This window comes from Thalia democratica, chromosome 4 (assembly GCF_965202585.1).
Source record: "Thalia democratica chromosome 4, ktThaDemo2.hap1.1, whole genome shotgun sequence".
Classification (NCBI taxonomy): domain Eukaryota; kingdom Metazoa; phylum Chordata; class Thaliacea; order Salpida; family Salpidae; genus Thalia; species Thalia democratica.
This window is the reverse complement of record NC_139168.1, coordinates 35,414,535-35,441,921: the sequence shown is the minus strand read 5'-3', so window position 1 is coordinate 35,441,921 and position 27,387 is coordinate 35,414,535. Positions and strand designations below refer to the sequence as shown.

At 25.3% G+C, this 27,387-nt stretch overlaps 1 protein-coding gene across 1 annotated transcript; it reads left to right on the top strand.

The window, feature by feature from the left end:
• The first annotated feature begins 15,955 nt into the window (after window positions 1-15,955).
• Window positions 15,956-18,826, top strand: LOC145833309 (fanconi-associated nuclease 1-like). Its single transcript, XM_082940494.1, has one exon. It carries the CDS (start codon window positions 15,956-15,958, stop codon window positions 18,704-18,706), a length of 2,751 nt encoding a protein of 916 aa, XP_082796620.1. The 3' UTR covers window positions 18,707-18,826.
• Window positions 18,827-27,387: the final 8,561 nt, after the last annotated feature.

Below are 27,387 nucleotides of genomic sequence, written 5' to 3'. Positions count from 1 at the left end.
GATGGGAAACTTTTCTATTTGACAGCTCAGATCTACCAGAAAAGCCTTTCGCAGGCCGGACATACTAGAAAATAAATCTTGGCGGGTTGCATAGATTTGGAAGATTGAACAATATATTTTTGCTTGGCGAGCCATAAATTTTTTATCCATACGTAACAAATGGTAGACAACATAGAGGTTGCAGGTTTAATCCGGCTCGCGACTAAAGTTTAAATTATAAAAGTTTGTACTAAACAGAAAGAATGTTGAATAGAAGTTTGAAAGAATTTTGTAAATCAATTGACAGTAAACTGTGGTAATAATTCCATTGCTATTTCGTTATAAATTTGGTGCAAAGACAAATTAGAAACTCTGTTTCAGTATAGTTTTACAAATCAAAACAAAATCATTCTAAAACTTTAAGTTTATTAATATATGTACATACTGTTTCATGCACTTGGCAATGTTTACTAATAGTATACTCTAAAAGGCAGAATAAAGATAAGAAATCTATACTAACACAATAACTATTTCAAATAAAAACTCACAATCATATAGTTGAAATCATTAAACTATAACGATATTTAGTATTATTAGGATGGGTGTCGCGTTTGGTGGAGCATTAGATCATATGATCAACCTATAAAAATAAAAAAACATATTTTAAGTTGAATTTAAATTATTCGTTTTCAAACAAACTTTTGCTAATAAACATTTTTTTCATTTGTAGTATTTGTATCTTACTAAAAGAATATTTAAAAATATCAAAAAAAAATTTTTTTGCACCCCCTAACGAAAATACTACGCGTCGCGACTGATTTTTAGTGTTCTATTTAAAAACTTTGAAAAATGAATCAAAAAGTAATTATACTAAATACAAAAATATTACTTGAAATACACATATCTCTATTTAAACTGAACAAAAACGACATTAAAAACTAAAAAACACATAAAATTAAGTAAGTTTTGAATAATATTTGGGATAAACTTGACATGTATGCATTTACTGATTAGTTGTGATCTCGAGTTAACAATTTTTAACGTCAGAAACTGCATTTTCTGATATCAAATTCTAAACAAAGATCATACAACCTAGTAACCAACTATTTATGAACATATCAACATGTTTTTTTGATTAAAAAAAAATATATGCCAATAAAGTAGAAGTAAAAAAACTAATTTTTGTGTTCATTAAACCTTTCATGTAACTTTTATACAAACGGAAAAAGGTTTTATGTATAATTTAAAACTTAAGTATACATCAATTACAAGTTTTAAAGTTATTAGTACGCTATAAATTTGTTTATACTTAATGGTTTACTTTTCCTGGTATTTTCCGATAAATCATGTTAAAAACTTATTGAAATTTCCTTTTCATTAATTTAAAATTTTCATTTCTTAATAAAGATCCGGCCGGATCCAGATTTTTTTTAATAACGATCAGAACTTTTCCGGTAGATCACTACTCGGAATTCATATTTCACATCTGTATGATTTAATCCTGATAATTGGAAACACTTTTTTGTTAGAAATAAAACCCTTCTTTTAAAACTTTTCAATTGAAGCAGTAGAGTAAGAAAGTTTATGTGTTTAACTTCTTCATACAAAGATGGTTGAAACTTTTATATTTAGTTGATATTGAATTCACTAAAAATAGTTTTGTGTTATCCAAAACCAATAAATGAGTCAAAATAGTTTCAAATATGTGGTAAAAACATTTTAGTTTTATTTATCTTATCTGTATTTTAATTTATATATTTTAAAATTTTAATTAAACATAAAATCAACAATTTTACAAATTTAAACCGGTACTAAAAGCATCACACTTTATTTGAATGGTTCGAAAGTTAAATGTTTAACTGGGTTGCACAAAAAGCTTTTAAAAAAAGAAAGTAATCTTGTTTTTAACACGTTATGGTAACGTTTATACGTACTTAACGTTCTAAATTAGGGAAGCTGAAGTTTCACAGATATTCATAAACGGATAGTATAATTTTAAACTTTTCGCACCAAACACATTTTCTTAAAAAATAAATGGAGCTAACAACTCTATTAAATTTCCAAAAAAAATATCTCAAACACTGTGTCTTACTTTAGATATGTAATTTTTTTTTACAGATTAAACAAAAATATTGGGAAAAAATTATGACCTAAAAATCCAACTAATTTAATACTATAAAAAAGAAACAAGCTTCTAAAAAAATTAATTAACTTACAATTCTTATTCAATTTACACAAAAAAACGTCTAAAACAATTTATTTTGCTTTAGAAATGTGACATTTTTTGTTTAAATTAAACAAAATCATCAAAAAACTATTTTTATACAACCAAAAAATCCAACTTTTTTTTGTTCACTCTAAATAAAATAAACAAGCTTCTAAAAAATTTAAGAAAGCTAACAATCCTTTGAAATTTTTTTGCCTAAATTGAATAAGAATTAAAATCTCAATTAAACTTTTTAGAAACTTGTTTGTTTTATATATAACAAATAAGAAAAAAAAAGCTGGATTTTTAAGTCATAATTTTTTTTTGATGTTTTTATTTAATCAAAAAAAAATTCATATCTGTAAAGCAAGACAAAGCGTTTCAGGTGTTTTTTGTCTAATTTAATAATAATTGTTTGCTTCATTATATTTTTAGAAAAACGTGTTTTTTAGAAATAAGTATTCAAAATACGAGAATATCTGATTATAATAATCTGCAAAACTTTAGCTTCCAATAAACTAAGATTACTTGAAAATTAATTTCATAAAATTAATGAGTAAAAAGTCCAGCGCAGACTCGTAATACCTTATTTAGAAAGTTTAATGTTAAAAAGGTATATTATAAAATTTAAGAAATATTATTATATACCTTTAATATAGAATACAAAAAAAAATGTTTACAAGTCAAACTTATAAGGTCGAACACTTTTGTTTTTCCACAGATTTCTGACCCATGCTTATTGGCAGGGTTACCATAATGTAAACTAGTTGTATTTTTAAGGATCTTGCTGTTGAAATAGCTTTGCTCTCTTACACTTATATTGTGATACATTTATTTTTCATAGCTCTTCAAAAAGATTTAAAGCAAATACTAACTAAAAGTAAAACTATTCTATTTACCAATAAAATAAGGAACCTATATCAAGCAAACCAAAGCAACTACATGAACACCCTTAACCAAAAACGTAACTAAAACTTACAAAATCTCAAACAAAAACCTAATCGAACAAATAAATTCTGAATCTCAAGAAGTAGTTACTGAAAGAAAATACATAAACAATAGAAAACCAAAGCTCCCAACCTCGGACGCCTTTATAACATTTAAGGACCAAAATATTCCCTTTCATTAATTGAGTGTAGACTTTTAAACCCAGATAAAAACAAACTCGAAAGGATAAGTAAAAATATCTTAGAAATAGATGTGACGAATATAAGACAGGCGTCTAGATTGGTCTTTGTGGAAAAACTCGTTTGAAGTAATCGGATAGTTCAATAAAGTCCAAAAAACAAAAACAAATGCTTTATAAGATTTGATACTTTAAACTTTTATACCAGCATAACAGAAAACAACTTGATAAGCGCAATAAACTTTGCAAAATGACACTACAGTGGTGGACAAAGATATTATGTTAAATAAGCATACTTGTAAAACAATTTTAATTTTTAGTAAAAAAATATTAATCAAAAAAGACAACATCAATCTATTCGATGTTCCCATGGACTCTTTTTTCGGTGCCGAATCATGCGATCTAATCGGACTACACGCATCAAGCAAGCTTGAACCTCTTTATGATATTTAAGACATAGGCTTATATAGAGACGACGGCCTTGCAATTATCGAACAAAAAAACAACTAAGATTTAGAAAACAAAAATAAAAATCGATAAAAGTATTTAAGGATATTGGTTTTAAAATAACAGTAGATACTGGTGCGACTATATGCTTAATTTTCTAGACGTAACCTTAGACTTTGCAAACAATGAATTTAAACCCTAAAATAAAGAAAATATAGTAAGCAGATACATTTACAACAATTCCAATTATCCTAAAACTACAAAAACAACCTACCGGAAATGGTGGGAAATAGACTGATTAGACTATATAAAATTAAAAACAAATTTGACGGTAATATATGCACAATGTGCATACCAAAACACAAATCGAATTTAAAACAGAAACTAACTTATACGAAATATTTTAGTAATCAAAAAAAAAAGAAACAGATCAAAAAAAAATATTTATTTTAATCCGCTATTTTGCGAGTCAAATGTAGAAAATATATTTTTTAAATAATAAATAAGCATTTTAAAGAAAGCAGCAGTTTAAACAGTTAGATAAATGAAAACAACTGCGAATTGTCGTATAGTTGCATGATGATTTAACAATGTTTATTAAAAGCCACAATTAAAGAACTCTAAATAACATTAAGAAAAACTGAAAATACTAACATAGAAACAAAAGAGTCACTTTGCAATTGCATAAACAAAAACCAATGTCCAACTAAAAATGACCACCTCACCAAGAACGTAATTTTTAAAGCTACGGTGACCACATAAAAATAAAAAAACAGTAGGCAGCAGTACGGGGCTTCTAAAACAAGGTGGTATTGCAATATTAGATATTTGAAATCCACAAGGAAAACGGTGCTGAACTATAAAGATATATTTGGAATTCAAAAAACAATAATACTGAATACAGCAATAATTTGAACATTTAACAGCGCATCGGAGAAATAAGAATTACGAAGAATTTGCACGACCTGCACCTATGAGAAGATTAAAAAAGCGAACGCTGACGGAAGAACTTCATTTAATAAAAGAAACCATGTGTTCGTGTGCTCATTAAAAAATATATTTTTTAAACTTTAAAGAAAATAAAAATATTTCTATTTTAATTTGTATAAGTAAATATTAAAAACAATAAAAGTAACCACAAGTTTACAATAATATTAGATTTTTAAGCAAAACTTACAACTACGGCGCAATATTATAGTTAAATTATTTTTTAAAGACTTAAAGTAGAGTAATTTTTTCTAGTTAAAAGATGGTTACAAGAGTTTTGTTTGATTACAAGCTCTTTAATTGTAAGTAGGTTTATTTATTTTAGCTCTAAAAAAATACTAAGTAGCTTATACTTTTCTGACCTTAGTATGAATCACCTGTTAAAAGTATGATTTTGCCATACTGATAGTTTATAATTATAAGTTTTGTTTTGTTTGTTTTTTACCCATAAATGCCAGTTTTATTTTAAAGTTTAGCCTAATGTCTTTTTGCATGTTTATATTTGCAAAAAGTATACAGATTTTATTATTGAACAGAGGATCTCGTATGAATTATTTTGAACTAGTGAAGTATTTTTTTGACAATAAAAAAAAAAAAAAATAGTACATAGACCTCTCTACGGCTTTTGTATTAACAGCAAAAGTGCGTAACCAAACGAGATATAGCAAATATACCTACTTTATTGGCTAGTTTCTTATAATGCAATTGGTTAAAAATAGTTTGGAAACTTTCTTAGTTATATGTTAGGAAAAATATTTTTCACTCAAGTTCTACATATATCTGAAAAGCTTTTTAATAGATTTTTTCTATGTGTATACAAAGTATGTTATCCTTGTTTACCTAAAATTAAACTTGTCTTGCATGGTATTAGAAAAAGATTTATGTAATGTGCTTGTATATTAATTACGTTTTTTAGTTAAATATTCATTGTCTTGTGAACTTTGGTTATTGTTAGAATCAATTAGGATTTATAATAAATTTAACAAAAACTGTTTGCAACTATTAAGATTTATGGTACAAACTCTATGTCCTTGATTCAACGTTAAAAAGTATCTGTGGTGTACGACTTGATAACCGAAAGGTTCTTCGTGCACCAGCTTTTAAGAACAAATATTTTGATCTTTTTTTTTGTTTTTTAGTAAACTATGTACACTGAGGCACAGTTAAATGTTTATCTAAACGTCTAGGAATATAATTTTACGAAGTCAAAACAAATATAGAGCTAAGTTTGAATTTAAAAAAAAAAATTGTAAACTTTATACATACAATAAATTTACAATATTAAGAAATTTTAGAGTTGTTTGTTTTTGTATTTTTTGAGAATTATCAAATGCGTAACTAAACGACAGTGCGTAATCAAATGAGTGCGTAAACTCACGAGAGGTGACTATACGTTTATCCCTGACAAGTTTAACGCAAGAACTACGAACTTAAGAACCATTAGATTTAAAGTAGTCGTTTTTGAATAGTTTTTCTATACACTGTACAGTCCAGTATTTATTATCTAATAAAAATTTTCTATGATAATTAGTCTACAAATAAATATCTTTTGTAGAATTTTAAATACGACCGATAAAAGTATATAAATAATGGTAAAAAAAATCACTATTGTTGTTTTTTGCAAAGATAAACGTTTATTAAACTTAAATGATCAATAAAAGTATTTTTTTTTGTATTTAGTACCTTTGTAAAATGTTAACTTTGTAATATCGATTAACGTTGAATACACAAAACTCAAAAATTGTCTCTAATAATTTTATAAAATTATGATCACTTAAATAACTTTGGGACGAATTCTGAATTTGTAAAAAACTTCAGTAAATTATTCAGTTCAATTGTAAGTTAGTCAAGCTTGAAGTAGTTGGCTAGAGACATTAAAATTAAAGTCAATCAGTTGTTACTGATATTTAACAACTTAAAATATGCTAAACTTACAGCATTTATAAAAATATATCACTTATTTTTGTAATTATTTAGATATAGTGTGTGGCGAATATCACTATCATGATTCCTATAAACCAGAACTACAAAAGTAGTGAATGAAAAAAGGTGTTATAAAAGCAAGCATATTTTTTTTCCTTGTACTGATAACATCTGATAATAACTTTAAATTCATATCAGTCTTTGATATTTTTCTTTTAACATTAAGGTAAACTAAAAAATTGTTTTGATGAAAAGTTTATGGCTATAACAAAAGGGTTGCCACACACTCAGGATTACTCAGAGTATTTTTTTTATAACTCAAGCTAACTTAGAACAGTTTTGTTATTTTTTAAAAAACTCGGAATAGTTTTAAGAATTTTTGAAATTCTCAGGACATTTTTTTTAATATACTTTGAATGATATATAAATTATAAAGTTTAAACAAATTATCAAAACATAATTGCAAAGTATCAGAACGATAGAACATAAAATAAAGGTTTGGCGTCCAAGATAAAGAAGACAGATATATGTCATTTATATCTTGTATTAATATATTGTTCAAACTTCAGCTTAGTCTATAAGACATTTTAATGGCCTAACAAAATTAAAAGTATTTTTTGAGATATAAGCAATCATATTTGGTGAACTTAATAGGTTTCTTACGGGATTTCCACACACTCAGGACAGCTCAGTAAATTTTAAGTTATTAATATTAAACTCAGGCTGACTCAAGATAGTTGTTGATTTTTATAAAAAAAACTATGGATAGTTTTAAAATTTTTTTAAATCTCTGGACAGTTTTTTTTGTAGATTTTAAATTAAATTAAGCTGCAAAACTTTGTAACCAATTTTGTTGAAGTACTTGATTTTTGTTAATGTTGAAAATTTATAGAATTTTTTTTCAAGGATTTGAAAAAAACTTAGTATAATTCAGGACAGTTTTTGGTGACTTAAAACAGTTTTTTTAATTCAAAAAGTGGCAACCCTGTTTTTTTTAAAGAACTTGTTTAAAAAAAATAAATCCCAATATTTAAAGTCTTCAAAGCTATTAAAGTAATATTTCTTTAAATAAAGTTTTAGGTGTTTACAGGGTTGCCACTTTACCTGGAAACCTAGAAAAACCTGGAATTTGACAATTTAGGCAAAAATAACTTGGAAAAACCTGGAATTTGAGAAATTTTGAAAAAAACATGGAAAAACCTGGAAATTTAATCATAAAACCTGGAATTTTTAATGATTTTACATTATCATTAGTAAATTTTGATTTTACACAAGAAATCTATCATATAAATAAGATTTTTTTGTCATCATCAAAAATTTTTTTTGTTAAAAAACACAATTAAGGCCATAGGGGGGGGGGGGGGTAAACCATGTTTTTTACAAGTTGATCTTATTTTATAGAGTTTTTTCTAAGCTTCAAGATGCTTTTTATTGTTTAAAAAAATTCAAATTATTTTTTGAGATATGACCAGTCAAAGTCAGGCCACATAATAGGTTCCCTATGGGAAGGGAAAAATAAAACAGCGAAAAAAGACTATTTCATTTAAAATATATCTCCTCCTACATTTTTCAAGCAATATTCTTTAAACTTTCACAGTCTAATCTTTATACAATAACAAAAAAACGTTACTTTGGAATTAAAAAAAAAAATTGTAAAAATATATTTTTTTTGAAAAAAAAACACTTTTTTTTTTTTTTTTTTGTGATAAAATTTTTATTTTTTTAAATTATAAAAATTCTAAAGTAATGTTTTTTCCTTATATTATAAGGAATGTTTCCTGAAAATTTGAAGAAGATTGCTTGAAAAATGAAGGAGGAGATAGATTTTTAGTAAATTAAAAAATTTCTGAGAAAATTGACCCCAAAAAATTTGCAGTCCATACGTTTATATTGGAAATTTTTTATAAAAAATTAAATATCTCAAAAGTTAAATGATATTTTTGAATTCTATAAAAACTGGCTTGTAGTTTGTACTTAAAGCTTTCATATAAAAGCCAATGTTAATTTTTGTAAAAAAAAATGTTGGACCCCCTATGGCCTTAAAGTAACTTCACAGTATCTTTTCAATGTTTCTATACTACTTTATGCAATTTCTTGTATAGAAATTAACCTAAAACTAAAAATAAATCCAAAAATGTGTACTTTTAAAAACCTGGAAGAAATTTGGAAAACCTGGAAAAAAATTTGAAAAAACGAGTGGCAACCCTGTGTTTAGCACAAAAATTAAAGGAGATAAATTTCTAGTGATTTTTTAATTTCTGAGAAGATTGACTTTAAAAAATCTGCAATCCAAATGTAGGTATCTGAAACTTTTTACTAAAATAAGAATTTATCAAAAAATTATTAATTCGTTTAAATTTTAACAAAAATAGCTTGTAGTTTATACTTGAAGCTTTTATATAATAGCCACAGTTATTTTTTGTAAAATGAAATGTTTGACCCTCCTTAAAAGATAAAAGAAAAATAAGTCAGCGCCTCTAATACAAAATACAAACAGTTTTAGAATAAATAGAAAAAATAAAAGTTTTGTAAAACGCTTATCAATTTGAGAAATGTTGTGATGAGAAAAACTTCTTAAACCTTATAATTATAAACCCTTAATTTTATGTTTGTTAAGAAAGTAATTGTTTACATTTTAATTTATTTCTAAGAATGAAAAATAGACTTGAAACTTCTAAGCAATTTTTATTTAACTATATAATCCAATTTCAAATAAACAATCAATTAAACATGGTACAGGGTTATCAAACACTCAATATACTCAGTATATTCGAGACAACTCAAGATATTTTGAATTTTGAGAAAATCTCAGGACAACTCATGGTAACTTGGATATTATGACTTGTTTTTAAACTTAGGCTGACTCCAGATAGTTTTAAGATTTTTTAAAATCTCAGGACAGATTTTTTCTAAACTTAAATGAAATTTAGTTGATATGTTTTCAATATTTTGCTGTTTTGTTCCATTATATTTATTGAAATAATAAATTTATAAGGGTACACATGTTTTTTCTTCAAGGTTGATAAAAAACTGAATATTTGAAAAGTTGGAAAAACTGAAATTTGACAATTTAGACAAAAATAAAACCCTTGAATTTGAAAAAAAAAACCTTAATTTTTGTGTAAAAATCACTAAAAGCTTGGAATTTTAAACTATTCTTAATATAAAGTATTAAAAATTTCAATTAGATACAAAATTTCTATTTTACAGAATTTTTTTGTATCATGAACATTTTTTATTAATAGACACATTTAAATTAGCTTTAAGTATCTCTTCAATATTCTTTACTATTTAAGATGATTGTTACCTTAAATTTATTTTGTTATTAGGAATAGATCAAAATTTTTTTTTTTTTAAACTGGAAGAAATTCAAGAAGAACCTTAAAAAACTTTTCAGAAAACTTTGGCAAACCTGTCTCTTTTTATAATTTAAAGAAAAATGAACATGAGGTATTATTAGTTTGTGTCATAGGGAAATTTTTTTTAAGGATTAAAAAACTAGGATGACTCAAGATAGATTTTTTGACTTGAAGAGTGGCAACCCTGATGTTAGACTAGTTACAGGGTTGGCACAGCTGCTAGTCTGAAGTTTTAAAAAACATACATGTTCACTAGGGTGCATCTGTTGCCCTGACCTTGTAATTTTGCTTAGTAAATTTTTTTGACTTTGGGAAAACACATAACTAGACAGCACAAAAAAAATTAGCCTGCTGAAGCAAATTACTTTTGAAAATTTTGCTTAATATTGGTATATTTGGAAAGGAGAAAAATGACTATTTCACTAAAAACTTATTTCTTGTCCGTTTTTTGAGATAATGACCTGAAACGGGTAGGAAATGTTCCTTGCCGTATTAAGAAAATTATGTATAAACAAAATTAAAAATTAATAACAAATTAAAATTTTATGCAAAAATAACCAAAAAAAAATTCAGTTAAATATTTTATTATTTTAATTTTTTTTATAATATGGCAAGAAACATTTCCTAACCGTTTCAGGTAATTATCTCAAAAAATATAGGAGAAAATAAGTTTTTAGTGAAATAGTCTTTTTTTCCCCTTTTTAATTATACTGGTATACAGCAAAACTTTCAAAAGTAATTTGCTTTAGCAAGCTTAAAGCTACAAAGCTAATTTTTTTTGTACTGCTTATTTATGTGATTTCCCAACGTCAAAAATTTTACTAAGCAAAATTCTAATTTTTTTTTTGAGGGGCAGCAGTTACACCCTAATGTTCACTCAGGCTTGTTTAAAGTTTTATGCACAACTCAAGCTAGTTTTGATTTTGTATCTTAAATCTAACCAAAGAAAAGTTTTAAAGACTTTAAAATTAACTTTTTTCTAAATTTTCTTTAAAGTTAAATCCTTCTGTTGTATTTGATATCAAATATTAAAACTGGTTAGGTTAAAAGTTTTTTTTTTTAATTTTTTTTTAATTTTTATAATAAACTTAGTCTAGTTTTAGCTTCAAAGAGTGACACAGGGTTACCACTCACATGGACATTCAGGATATTTTGAAATTAAAAGAAAACTCAAGATAGTTTTAAGATAAAAAAAATCTTAGGAATATATTTTTTAGATTTTGAATGAAACTTAGTTGATTAGTTCTAATCTTTGGTTATTTTATAACCTATTATGTTAAAAAATAGATTTTTACAAATTTTGAAAAAAAAATCTTTTTTTAAAATTAAAAAACCTCAAGGTTACTTGGGGACAGTTTATTAGGGTCACTTAAGATAGTTATGATGGCTCAAAGAATGACAACCCTGTAGTCATTTGCTTTATTTCTGTCTTGTTCGTACTAAACTTGATAATTTATACCCACTAAACTCACAATTTTTCTTTAATTTGAACTCTTTAAAGATCCTAATAGATGGATTTTTATTTTTGTATAATTGCAATTTTATAAAAACACTCTATTTTTATAGATTTAAATTTTTTCTTAGTGCTGGACCAGTTTTAATTTATGAGCATGAACTTAGCTTTTTTTTATTCTAAAGAACAGTCCTTTGTCTTTAATTAAAAAAAATCCATTGAATTGGGGTTTGAATTTTTGAATGGGGCCACTTTAAAAGTTTTGTGTTTTTTTCTAGTTTTTTATTTATACAACCTTTTCTTAAAAAATAATATTTTTTTAAAAAAATACTTATTAAATAAGTTCAATGATGCTATAAACTTTTTTTTTAAATTTTTTTTAATACCATAAGCCTGAATAAACTTTTCAGAAAAATTCCAATTTTGCACGATTTTCGTTTTTCAGATATACAACCTTTTATGCAAAGTATAAACATATGTCCCATAAAATATAACATATGACCCATACAAGTTTTACCTAAATTCTTAGCACTTGAGCAAGAAATCCTTCAAATAGTGTTGCTAAGAATTTAGGTAAAACTTGTATGGGTCATATATTTTAAAAACAATAATAGACTGGAAAAAAAAATTCACAACATCATAAAACATAACTATACAAGTCTGTTGAAAATAAAAATTACTAAAACTAAATTTTATTTTTGAACAAAAGGTTGTATATCTGAAAAACCAAAATCTTGCAAAATTGGAATTTTTCTGAAAAGTTTAGTCAGGCTTATGGTATAAAAAAAAAAAATTGAAATTTTTTTTTATAGCATCATTAAACTCATTTTAATAACTATGTTTAAGAAAAAAAAAAAAAATTTAATAAATGGTTGTATAAATAAAAAACTAGAAAAAAACACAAAACTTTTAAAGGGGCCCCATTCAAAAAGTCAAGCCCCAATTCAATGGATTTTTTTTAAATTACAGACAAAGGACCGTTCTTTAGAATAAAAAAAAGTTTTTAATTAGCTGTTAGGATAAGGACATAATTGGGTCTTAAGTTTGGACATTTTTATAAAATTCCTAAAAATTGCTCTCAAGCTAAGTTCACGCTTGTTTTTAATTTTATATACAATTGTTTGGTTTCATAGTTGCCAAACACTCAAGGTAGTCAGGATAACTCTGGCTAGTTTTTTGAAAAACTCAGGCTTTTTATTTTTTGCTTAAATAATTTTTCTCAAAACTATTTAATTATAAACTGAGATTATTTAATAAAATAGCACAAAAATAACTTTGTGAAAATATTCTTTAGCCACCTTTTTTTGGAGATTTATTATTATATATTTGGAGATATTCTTGTGTTCTTGAAAAATTATAAGTTTTATATAAAAATAAAATTGCTTATTTATTATCATTCAACTTAATTGGAATGTTATATTAATTATCTTTAATTTTTCAAGCCTAGAAATTGAAAAAAAAACTGTTACAAAAGCATATCTTGTGTTTTAGTAATGTTAAAATTGCAAAGAGTTTGCTTTTAAGTTGTAACAAAAGATATACTTTTAATGAATTTGAGGTTTTTAAACTTTAATAGTTTGCACCAAGTATTTAGTGCATCCTAATCTTTGACCTGAGTATACATCAAACATTAACAATTCAAATTTTGTTAGTTGTTGTTAATTATCTTCTTTAATAAATATTAAAAAACTAATATTTTACCACCATAATCTTAGTAATTAGACAAATAAGGAATTTTTTGTTTCAAAAACTTAAAGTATTTTTTGAGATAGAGCTAAAATAAACTTTAAAATCTATAAAAATGTAGTATTTTTAAAACTATTAATTTATTATCTGCTTAATTATATTTTTTAAAATTACTTGAGCATTGTTTTCTTTTTACTTTTTATTACTTTTTGAGATGTGGCCCTTTAAAATATTTTTTAAGAATTTTAATTTTTCAGAACCTAAAATATTATGTAATTTTTTATAAATATATGTCTCAAAATACAGGTCAATGTTTCAAAACTAACAAAAAAATATTGTAGCTAACGTCTACAAAATAAAAACAAATTTGATATAGTTGACATTTTAAAGTGTATACTAATTCTGTATGTCTAGATGACGGATGACCATTGTAAAGTAAATTAGCCAAATCTGGAGATAAAATGACTAATTGTTTATGCTAATGTTTACAAAATTTTGCATTTAAAATCTGTCCAGTAAATTATTTTTTGAAACTAACAGGAAACATTCTGGGCTTTGAAAAAAAAAAAAATCAAGTACCGTTTACTATTTTTTTGAAACTTAGACTAGATATAGTACAAGTCTCTTGGAATTAGTACTTTGTCAAAATCAATTAAATAAAAGAGTAATTTTAGTGAATTAAACAACATTTAAATGCTCTGGTTTGCAAAGACTAAATTTTTCTACATCTTGTCTGCTGATCAAAGTAATTGCCCTACCCCTAGTCTTCAAGTTCAACTATACTAAATTTAAAATTCCTAATTATAATTCATTATTTTTGAAAATTCATAGATTGAACATGGTTGCCATACATTTAGTAAACTCTAGAAAACTTAGGTCAGTTTTAAATTTTTGAAACCTCAGGATGACTCAGAATAATTCAGGATAACTCAGGCTAAATTTAAATTAAAAAAAATATCTAGATAGTTTTAAATTTTTTCAAAAAATCTGTCAAGTTTATTTATTTGTTTCAGTTTTAATATTTTATTATTAATAATTTTTAAAAACTACTTTTTTTTTCAAAGTTTTTAGATTTTTTTAAAGTGATTTGAAAATCTCAAATAACTCAAGACAGTTTTTTGACTCAAAGGATGGAAACCCACAATAAATTTATAATTTTTTTGTAAGTTTTTGGTTAGTAAACTTCTTAAAAAGTGATGATTATTCTTAATTTAATGTTGTGTTCAAGCTTCTTCTTAGTTGTATGAAAATAGTTATACATATAATTTATTTTCAAAGCTTATATAAGTATAATAAACAAGTCAAAACTTAGTTAATTTTAAACTGTCATAACTGCTAAACATACTATAATTTTTTTAATTCAATAAAAAATCATTGAAAATTAAGAACATAATTTTTAAGGAAGTTTACCTGTCTTAACTTTAAGAAGACGTCAGGTTTTTTGTGTTAGTTCAAACTATTTAAACTTTTACTTTAATTTAACCAAAATAAAACTATTGTATTATAAAAGAAATAATTTTGACAGGGTTGCCACACACTCAATGTACTTGGAATAACTCAAGATATTTTGAAATTCTTAAACTAATCTCAAGATGAATCGTAACTCAGGGTATTTTGACTTTTTTTTTAAACTCAGGATGACTTACTACAGTTTGAGTTTTTTGTAAAGCTATCATGGTAGTTTTAACTTTCTAAAAATTCTTAAGACATATTTTTTTCTGGATCTAGAATGAGATTTAGTTGATCATGTTGAATGAAAGTTTAAATTATTTTTTTTATATAAACAATTTTATTTAAGAACATGATTTTTATTTTTTTCATTAAAAATTTTATTTAGCTTTGTGTGACTAGTTCTTAATAATTCTTAAAAATAACATTGTAGTTTTTCTTTTAAATCTGAGACTAATATTTACCATGATTTCAGTTTATTCATGCAAGTGAGTACTTTTTGTGGTAAAATTAAAATTAGTCCATTAAAATGTCAAAAAAGTATCAAAAAATTTTCTATTATATATAAGTTAACTAACATAGTTACATAACATTATCCATAGAATTTTAATCTCAATTGATTTAAACTTTTAATGTTGATTCTTCAAAAACAGTATTTCTCATAAGTTTAGTAAATATCTAGTGCAGAAGTATACTCATGCAACATTCCTTTTATTTATTAAAAAGAAAAATGAACGTGAGGTAAAAGCATTTTGCGCCATAAGCAAAACATATTTTAAAAAGTATTTGAAAAAAAAACTTAAAATTACTTAAGGCAGTTTAAGGTAGGGCTATTTTTTGACTCAAAGAGTTAACTCTGATTTGATTATTAGTAAATAATTTTTTTCTTGTATTTTTGCTTTTCTTCTAGTTATTTTTATTTTCCATCATATTTTTTTTTAAATTGGCTGCATCAACTCAAACAAATTCTACTTATGACCTTTTAAAAAGAGGCTAACTCTTGACTTATTTCCTTAACTAAATGACTTCACTGTAATATTTCACAATTGTTTGCTTAAAATTTCCTTTAAAAAATAGAATTATCTTTAAGTTAGTTAGATAAGTTTAAGAAAAAAAAGTTGCTGCCCTGCTTTTTTGATAAAAAGAGTTTGTTGTTTTTTTTAGATAAATAAACTAATTTTCTGTAATTCTATGTATTAGCAGTTAAAATGAAAATTGATTCTGCTATTAAAACTTGAGTTTATAGTTTAAAAAAATTAAATTTGTATTATTTCAGATATGTTTAAATTTATATTTTATTGATTAAAAAATATAAACATATAGAATAAATTAAGTAGGTCATGACTTCTAATTCTAAAATCAAACAGAGGACTAGTAAAGGTTTTTTTCATCAACCTACTACCTTTGTTAAAATAATATCTACTGCTTCACTTAATTCAAAATGCATCCAGAAAGTAAAGCGTCTATCAAAAACAGATAATGATAGTATTAAGCAAAAAATAAGAGGTAACAATAGTAATAAACAAAGAATTAAAACTAATAAGAGTAATGGTGTTTTGGAAGCGACTGAAGTCAATTTAATTGACAGTTGTGAATCTGATGATGATTTTGCACCTCTTAAAAAGTCCACTTTAAAATTGCGTCAGTACACTAAAAATAAAGAAGATAAAGCAGTTATTAGAAATAAACTATCAAGAAAACAGAACTCAAAAGAACTATCACAATTAAAAACAGAGAAAAGAAACCCTAAATCTCTAACAAAAAATAATCTTGCAACAACTCCCAAATTAAAATTGCAAAATAAAACAAGCATTAATGGAAAAGCTTTTAGTTGTGCTTCTTCAAATGGGAAAGTAGCGGATAAAAAATTAGATAAAAATGGTTCAAGTTTTAGTGAGAGTTCAAGCTCTAAACAAAAAGACATCAAAAATGATGTTGAACATATACCTAACAAAAGAAAACGTAAAATAAATTCATTTGATAGTGATTTTATAACTCCAAAATTGGCAGTTAAAAAACGCAAGAAAGACAAAGTTCAAACTACAATAAAGCAACTATTTCAAAAATCTTCTTCAAAGAGTTCTGTAGCTATAAATGGTTGTGTAGGAAGTAAAGAAGATACTGTAGTTAAACTAGAAGAAGTTGAATATAATCCATCAAGAACTCACAGTGTATTTTTAGAGGTAATAAACACAATAATGCTCCAAAAAGAAGATTGGAAACTTTTTGAGGGTACTGATGCAAAAGCTATAACAGATTTTAAAAGTCTAAAACCATCATCTCAAGATCTTTATGTTCATTTGTATCAACGTAAACAAGAATGGATTCATGAAAACAAATTGGCTTCTTATACTCAAAAGAACCTTAAAACTGAAACTGATGAGTTGCTAGCTAGTGGCTTTTTAATATCTAATATTTCAAAAAAATTAGAAGTTGATAAGTACCTTGAATTAATGAATAAAGACATGCTTACAAAACTTTGTAAATGGCTTAATTTTTCTTATAAAGGGAAAGAAGAAACAATATTTCTAGTTAAAAAATGTGTAAGTAATTCAGACAAATCTAAAAGTTTCTTTAATTCCAAGACTATTAATTTTAGATCACGCTTATTAGATAGAATGTTGATGATTATTGGAACTTGCTACTCTGTGGTCACAGAAAAACGAAAAGTATTTGACAGATGTCAGCTTGTTTATCATTCTGTACGAAGTGCACTACAAGAAAATTCAGTAGTACAAACTACTACAGGAAAAGTAAAGGTTATAAATCGTAGACCAGGTCAGTTAGTTAATATGCTTTTAAATAACATGGGTAAAGTATTGTACCCCAAGTATGAAATATTTGTTAAAAACTCTTTGTTTCATAGTAGAGATGAACTCATTAAATATGAAGAAGCTTCTTTTGATCTTGAACTGATAAATATCTACATAGATAGTTCAAACTTTACTGCTGCAATAGTGAAGTGTACAAAGTATGATGAAAAAATAATTGACAGTAAAGTTGTTAGTACTTCTGAATCGCTACCAAGATTTGCTCGTCGATGTACTGTACCTTACATAGTATTAAAAATTCAAAACGTGAAGGTTGAAGCTTTAGAAAAATTAAAAAAATATTCAGATGCAAACAAACATATAGAAAAGCTATTGGAAAAATATAAAACCTCTAGATTACGAGGTTATTGGTTTGAAAGAATGATTATAAACTATTCTCACTTAAAAAATGAAAGTTTACAAAAGTTATGGTTAATGAAAGGTATTGATGATCCTTCTATTACTCAAAACTATAAACTTGCATTTCAACGGAAATACAACAAGATTATAGGAAAAAATAATCACACTATTAACATAACTGACATGAACTGCACTCTGCCTCAAAATGAAGCTCCAGTTGTGGAAATTAAAGGAGTTTATCTTTCAAAGCATATGCAGAGCAAATCTATGCAGTTCATCAGGGAAGATGGAGCTGATACTGTTGCATGCTCAGTAGAAGAGCTTGCAGTTTTACATTACAGGGATCAAGGATATCCCAATGGAGTGCACAAAGAAGGAACTACTTTCATGACTCTGCTTGGCCTATTGATGTGGGACATCATTTACCTTCCTGGAGTACCTGATGTTTTTAGGCATAAATATCAAACACTACCTCTTGATTTCAGGACTCCGGACTTTTACAAGTCAAGAAAATCCCAAATAGACAAACGCATTTCACTCATAGAAGCTTGGAAGAGCAAGCATTTTGATTGTGAAGAGCAAATAAAAAATGTATGGAGTGAAAACTATGAGGTGAATGGAGGCTGTGTTAGCTGGGATATCTTCAGTTCACCGGAACAAGCCATTGAAGTTGCAGTTTGCATGGGAAGCAAGGTGTTGAGTGGCGTGATAAAGCGAATTCTGTGTTGTTCTGACTTTGACAGGAGTGGTCTGCCTGACCTTTTTGTTTGGAATCCAAAAACAGGTAAATCAAAAATAGTTGAAGTTAAAGCGCCTTTAGACAAGCTGTCTTCAAAACAAGAAGTCTGGATTCACGCATTGTTAAACTTGGGAGCTAATGTAGAACTTTGTAAAATTGTTGCTAAACGTGAAGCAGTTTAAATAACTTTTTTCTACTAAAACATTTACTGCTTGTTTTTAAGTACACCATTTTCTTGTTTAAAAACTCAAGTATAATAGAATATTTGCGTTCTGAATTTTAGGATCATTTTAGTTAAATATATGTTTTTGTAAATGCAAATTTTCTGTACTAAAGTAAATTATATTTTATTTATTACTATTAAGTTTATTCTACTTTGCTGATTAAGATGTTTTAATAATTTATAGTTAACATAAAATCTCTACTTAAAATATTAATGTGCTTACTTAAACCATTTAAGTATAATTAGGACATTCAATATTAGAATCTTGTTAATGCTCATCTTTTTTTCTATTAAATTGTGAAGAAAAAATTTATAATTTGTTAATTTTTTTTTTTCATAATTAAAAAGCTTAAACCGACATGAACAGTTTGATTTAGAGTATAGAAATATTGAAATTTTTCTATTTGAAGTTATACATAAAAAATACTTGAAAAAGTTTTTTTCAAACCTTATATAAGTTCTAAAAGTTTAGTTTACTAAGTAAATAAGTTAGCATACATTATAAAATATTTTAAGTTACTTCTCTTTTAGAAACTATATTAGAAATAAGTAGGTCACATGTTTTAGTTATATTTTTTGTAGTTAACATACCTTAATAAAAGTAAAAATTATAACTCATATAAATTTTTTTTTAGTGTTTTACTATCGTTAAAATAAAAGTATTATATAACCGTTGGTTTATAATGTTTTTTTTTACAAGTTAAATTTTTTTATTTTATTTATGCTTTTAAATTTTAACATGGTCAACTTAAGTTTGGAAATAATTGATTTTTTAAGTTTACTTTGCAAAATTTTAAATGCACGAACAGTACCTTAAATATAATTTAAAGAAGTTTAATTATGTACATTTATGTTTGTTTAAATTTTCTTACAATGGAAACACTTAACGAACTTGTATTTAAGTTGATTAAAAATAGTAATCATTCCTAAACTGATGATTGTGTTACGGATTTTAAAGGATTTATTTCGAAATAAAGGATTGTTTGAGTAAATATTTTTATCTTTTTGTTGACTTCTATAACATAAAACTTTAGCCAAATAGCATTTTCTTAAATTTGATTAAATTACGTTTTTTATAGATAAGTCTTTATTCTGAGCTTAAGTTTAAAATATTACTCTTTGATCTTTAAACTCTATGATCGAAAATTTAGTTTTAACTCTTTTCATAAAATTCTTAAACTATCTAGTTTTGTTTAACTTTTACTACACTATAAAAAGTAAACTTTTAAAACTTGAACCTTAGATAGTTATTAAGAAACCAAAGCCCACCATTTAAAATGCCTATAAAAGAAATCTATCTCAATGAGAAAATAAGTTTGTTAAAAAGAAAAAACTCCTCACACGAAAATAACAACAAGCTTTTAACTTCAAAGCTAAATTTAAAAAAAGCAGAAAAACTCCTCTTTCCCTTATCTATTCAACAGGAAAACTTTATCAAGGAAAAAATCTTACTTCTAGATAAATGTGAAGGTGATTATAAAGTTAAAAAAGTTCAAAAAAGTGAAAAATCTCAAAGTATTTCTAAGAATACACGTGATGTGAATGAAATCGAGGAAAGGTTGATGTTGAAAGTTTTGACAGACAACATGAGTTTACTTACTGCTAAAAAGCTCGAAAAATCTGAAAGAGAAAATCAAAAGTTAATAAAACATTTGGAAGAAAAAATAGTAAAACAGGATTTTATTAGATCAAGTATTAACACTTTAAACAGAAAGTCGTTCGATAAAAAGTATGAAGACCATTTAGTAAAAAATACGCCAATAATGCTTGTTGCTGATTTAGCTAGAAACCTTCCGAAACAATCTTTAGAATCAAAACTTATTTGGGCTAAATTGTTTCAGATTGTATAGAAAGAACATTTTTATAGATTCTATGAATTTGAAGATTTTTGTACTTATGAAAAAATAAATCGTTTTTAAATATATATACAATGCTCTACTAATTTTTAGCTTAGATATAGAGTTATAAATCAAATTATAGTATACATGAATGAACGAACTGATTTCTAGTTATAGATTTGTTTACAATATTTAAAGAAAACATAGTTAGTGCTACTGTAGGTAAAACATATAGAAACGTTAAATTAAAATGTTTATGTCTCTACTTAATATTTGTCTAGTTCTTAATTTTTTAAGGAGCATTTTTAACTAATAAGCCAAATAATTAATGTTAGGTAAATAATACAAATGTGGGTAAAAATATTTCAACAATTATCAAAAATAAAGAGTATGATAAATAAAAAAACTAGTTGAATCGTTGTTCCGAACTTGTTTAAAATAAAATTAACAATAACATTTTGAAAATAAAATAAAACCAAATGCAGAAGTTGTGCAACAGAAGCAAATATTAAAGTATCACTAACCATTGTAAAAAAAACAACTTATAATTAATTGTTATGCTTAAAAGATTGACTTCATTAATAGCTTGTGAAACTTAGCATTAATAAATAGATGATAGCGTTAAAAAAAATCTACCTCGTGGATATACATTTTCTATCTCTTTCTGCATAATTTAGTGAGCAAATCATTTCTAGGTCTCGGTTTTAAACCGCAACTATTTCAAACGTTTTCGTTTTTATCTTTAGTTTAATTATTCCGCATCGTAGGTTTGAGCTGATAAAATATAATACATAGTTGTTAAATCAAATATATTTACAGTTTTTATTAAGTTTGAAATATTTGTTACCTAACAGGGTTTCAAAAAAAAAACCTGGAATTTGAGAAATGTTGAATAAAAACCTGGGATTTTTAACATGTTCCTTTGTAAATTTCGATTTGACACAAAAAGTCCATCATAATCAAAAAATAATTGATTTTTTTTTGTCATCATTAAAAAAAATTTTATCTAAAAAATTTAAAGAAATTTCAAAGTATGTTTTTATACTACTTAACACAGTTTTTACCTTGACAAAAAATAGACCCAAAAGTGTGTACTTTTAAAAACCCGAGGAAGTTTTGAAAACCTGGAGAAAATTAGCCAAAAATATTTGGCAACTTAATTTGTGATTGTAAAGAAAACAACAAGTTAACGTAAGAAAATTAGTTTTTAACGATATAAAATAATTAATTGAAAAATAAGCATTAAATTTGGTTAAATTCACCATAGTTTCTTAGGAAAGACCAAGTAGAAAATCAGAAAGTTTGAAATAAATGCATATTGAAAATTATAAATTAGAAACTATGCTGAATCTCAAAAAGTTCAGTTTAAAAAAAAAGATTATTATTATTACAATAATATATTAAATATAGCACAAGTAAGATTAAACATGGGTTTGTATTCATATGTAGTTGATTAATAGTAAATAAGATTTTATAAATCAAATTATTTTCAGTTATCTAAAGTAAATTGAACTACATACTTTTAGATATACATGCTTACTTGGTTTACTCTAATACTACCAGCTTTAAATTAACTGACATCCGAATAGCACTATGTATTTTGACTCCAACAAACGTTACTAAGATTAAGTGTTAGATTAACACACTAATTATTTATGACCTATATTACTGAAGAAAGCTATAGTTATTATAATAAAACTTTAGTAATGCAAAACCGCGTAATAACTTTCGAGTAATTTTTTTTAGCTTTCTCATACCAAGTAGATTCAAAATATATCAATTTCAAACAGTAAAAGATTGTTGGTATTGCAGAAAATTTAGTCTAAAAAGTCAAAATAAGGTAAATTTAAAAACTTACAATTGCAAACATCAAAGATATTTCTAAGCCTTTAGAGTTCTTTTATAGAGATACAATATATTGTTAGTCTTTCAGTTTTTTTCAAAAATTAAACTTAAATGACCAAAAGTTACTGTTATTGCTTGATTTAAGTTTGTATTATTTGTTTTGCAACGCTATTTTCGAAGTTTGCAATAGTTATAGACTGTACAAAAATAAGTTTTTAAACGAACTTTACTATGTTATTTTAAATGAGAAGACCAAGTTAGTTTTTTCATTTAAAAGAAGCAAAAAAAAGAACACTTTAAAAAAAAATAAAAAAACCAAACATTTGTTAAACTCTTAAGCATTTGCCAAGAGTATACAGAATATTTCTAATGAATATTGTTTATTAAACGGTAATTGAAAAACGCTCAATAAGTTTTTTAAAGGGCCTGTGATGTACGTAATAACCATTCGGTTATAAAAGATACTAGTATAGTGTCTACTATTTTAAAGTGACATATGTTTATTAAAACACAAAAGTTGCTAAAAAATCTCGTAATAAAAAAAGAATCTTAGTTTTGATGACATGGTCTTGTTAAGAGCAATTTTTATTGTACTTGACTTGAACCGGTTATAAATTGTGTTGCATACACTAAACATATATATATATCATCTCTAAATTAAAATATCACTACTTAGGTAAAATAATTTACATTAGATACTTTAAAATATAGTCAGTTATGGCGGTAAAGTACTGATCATTTAAACATTTGATTTTCGTGAAGCATAAAAGTTGTTAGCTATATTTCACATAAAAAAAAATTAAATAGCTGTTGGACGATAAACCTATTTACGGGTTTGTACGCTTCAGGCTAAATCTCTTTTTTTTTTTGCAAAAAGTTGGAAAGTGTCAGTTTAAATGCTTGGAATTTATAGATTTTTTTGAGTCGATTATTAAATTGTGATTTTTATTTAAACAAGTATTTGGCTTTTGAAGGCAAAATATCAGTATTTGTCAGTACAAACGCTTTAAAGTTTTAAGGTTTTTTTTTACTTTGTCTTGAGTAAATTATATCAAGATGCGAATTTATTTATAAATAAACTTTTAGTTTTTTAAGAAAAAATGAGAGTTTTCAAAGAGGTATGTATTTTTATCAGCGAAAAAAAAGTATCATAAAGTGAGTGTATCAGTTTTAATGTAGTTTAAGTAATTTGAAAAAAAAAAAGAACTAGCATTCTGAAAGTAAATATTAAATATGACTTTAGCGGTTACAAAACATTCAAACTCCGAAAACTTAAACTTATTTAATGTTTTTCATGGACTAAACATTTCAAAATATCCTGAAGTTTAGAAAATAGAAAGTTGTACTACAAAGTTCTATTATTTATAAGCTAAGCTACTACAACTTATTTAAAAAGTTATTTAGTTTCAACTGATTATAAAACTAACTGGCCACTGACCATCAAAGGTTAGGGCAGAGTATCTCAAACTCAATTTTATCAATGCTCCTTTGGAAAAAATTTAAGAAAGTTGCCTTCATTTTCTATACTTTGTTCCATTACTAGCTCATTACTAAATCTTTTCCGGTCTTACTAATTAACACCGCCTGAAAGCCGGAATCGCCCTTAAAAGGCAGTATTTACCAATTTGAGAAAATGTCAGTGTAAAATGAAAAGTGTCTGGCTAAATTTGAAAATTTTGCGTACGAACCCTGAATTGTTTAAGGACACAAGGCTAAAAGAAAACAAGAGTACAAAGTATTTAGCGAATAAATTGTGTCAGTAAAATTTCAATTAAGTACTTGTAGTCGTTGCTTAAAAATATGCCTAATGTTATAAATACTATTTTTAATTAAATTTATTATTATTATTTTACTAAAAAGGAGTCGGTTATACACCTTTAAACCCATTGTAAATTAAGAATTTTACTCTGTATTAATAAAACAACTCGGTTGTTTAAAGTGTTGCTTTTGACATGTCGTAAATTTACTGTTGAATCTAGATTTTTTTTAAGTATTTTAGTTACATCAAAGAAGTAAGACTTCAAACAAACTTATTCTTTATTCAGTATTTTTCGAAGCATAAAACTTGTTCTTTTAATTTTAAAATAACGCTTTTTGTAGTACTTTGTTGTTAATATATTTGTTTTTTTCTTAATGTCCCGTTTTATCAACTATAGAGTTTGTAATCCATCGAATTATATCTTAAAAAACTTTTTATTGTTTCAAATAAATTTTAGTGTTTTAATTTATACTTAATAAAATGTAGATTAGACTACTTTGTAGTTTCAGGGTTTACAAAAAATACCTAGAAAGTTACAAAGAATTTTTGTTTTTGTTAAAAAAAAAATCATTTCAGAAAAAAAAATGTTTATATCCATTTATAGCCTAGGTCCATCATATAGACAATAAGATGGTAAAAAGAATAATATTGCAAGTATTACTTAATAAATTGAATTTTAATAAAAAATTAATGACGTTTTATGTGGAGTAATTTACTACATAATGTAACTTCGTGCAAGAAGGTAGAAAAATTTTGTTTAAAACTAAACAAAAAATCAAATAAAATTGTGACAGTAAAGTTCGATAAATACCTCTAATACTCAAAACAACTTAACTTTTCCCGAAATATTTACTACCAATGATCACAACTTACTAAAAATGATATATACCCTACGCCCCTAGTAAAAAGCAGTTAAGTATTTTATAAATTATGTAAAATTACATGTTAAAAAAATGCTTTTAACTACTAAAATTGATTGTTTTATATTTTCTTTAAGTACTTTTTATAAATTATATAAAAAAATTTAATGTGTTATTATTTACAATATCGTATTCTTTTATGTACCAAAATTCTTAACTATTTTTATTTATTGTGTTTTATCCATTCATTTTTAAATTTTATACATTTTTAGAATAAAAAAATTGTCTTTTTAGTATTTTATTTTTTTCGTGTGATTTTTACTCAAGCGGCTCACATTTTGATGCGAGAGTACAACGTTACTCAAAAAACAATAAAGATAATCATAATCAAAACCTCTTTGTCTGTGCAAGCTATGGTTTTTAGTTTATTGTTTATGTTATATCTAATCATGAAAAGCTAAAAACTACAAAACAATACAAAAAGTGATTGAGAAGCAATAGGTTGATAAAATAAACTTAATATAAAACTCTACGATTGATCACTTAAGTAAAAAAAACTGGTAAAAAATATTCTAAAACATATTGCTAAAGTTATTTTTGCTTATAAAGAGTAAAACAATCGATAAGATTACGTTTGATTTTTATTAGTTTGACTTGAATAGAAACTATTTTCGTGATCAGAAAGTTGATAACTTGTAGTAACGGTAGTATACTTAAAAGTATACACTGATACAAAGATTTAAACAAGTTTCAATGCGGTTAAAGTTTTTTTTTATCAGACGGTTCAACAAAATAAAAAGAGTTTTTGTGATTATAAACACATTAGATTGTTACAAGATTTCATTGTAAAAAGTTTTATATCAGCACTCAATAGAGCCGTTGAATTTTTTTAGTCTTTTAGTATTGTTTACTGAACGATTGAAGAAAAGCTCTCAAATGATATGTTCTAAGAATCGGGTGTACGAAAGAGGTATAATAATCTCTTTTAATAAAGCATGTACTTGTTCTATTACTTTTAAAGTAGGTCACACAACGGTTTTATATCATTTTTTAATACTTAGGGGCGATAAAAATAAACAACTAGAATTAATTTAAACATCTTTGTCAATTTTTAAATCGAGTGGGTTATTTAGTTCAAAAACGAGAGATATATTCCTAACATGCATGTTTAAAAAAGTTAGGTTATTTTGTTATGGCACAGTACTTTTTCACTGTCAATTAAAGTGAATTTAAAAGAAAAAAACGAGCTGATATGTGCTGATACTATTTTTTCATATAATAGCTATTTTATAATTTTTGAAACTGTGTTTATTATCTTAAATATTGTTTTCTAAGTTATACTAGACTGTCGAGCTTGTTACTTTTACACATGGATCAGTCTATGGCGAGCTCGTATAAGTTTTATATATCCATGATCAGTTTGTTTATTTCACACTAGCATGCCTTTGTAATTTGTTTATTGGCGTGTAATTATAAAAACACAAGCGTTAAGATTTTGTAAACAGTATCTAATTTTTAACAGTTTTTACAAATTTATTGATTCAAGAATTTATTAATAAAGTTATGTACCTTTATGTACAAGATTAATGAGATCCTCAGTTATAAAAAACATCTTTTTGAATAGAACATTTCCGTTGGATAGTAACTTTCTCTTTGACTGATACTCTTAAAATAAAAGCACTCAATAGTTTTAGTAATTTATAAAAAAGGAGATCTTTCGTGTGCTACTTGACGTTCGGTTTTTGAATAAAGCATTCTGTAGTGTTGGCTGAACAAGTTGTTTTAGTGTCGTGTTTCTCTATTTAATTCAAAACAGGTACCTCAGAGAGGAAATACAAAATATATTTATTTCACGGTTAAGACAAAACATCTTTTATTGTGCTGACTAAAAAAAAAGGTAAAATTTAGTATTTATGGTGAGTTCTAAATTTTTCAATAAAGAGTTCAGAAGAGAGCAAACGTAAATGTTGTCCTATCAATTTGTTAGTCTACTTCTTTGTACTTTTAAAAATTAAAATCGGACAAAAAGGGTATCTCTTAGTTTCTCCCGATTGCTTGCTTGAAAACTAGCAAATATTGTAAAACAGATTATTCTATTACTAAGAAGCAATTTTTTATGTAAACCAGTTGGTCTAATTTTTTTTTTGATAACAGAAAATTCCTAGTAATTATTTTGATACTTAATCTTTAAAAGACAACAACTATTGAAAATTTATAGAAATGACGACAAATTAAAATTATAGTTAGCAAATAAACTTTTATTTTATTAAATTTTCAAGTAAACGCTTAATTATTTACATAAACCTACTAATCTAAACCCTACATAAAATTTATGATG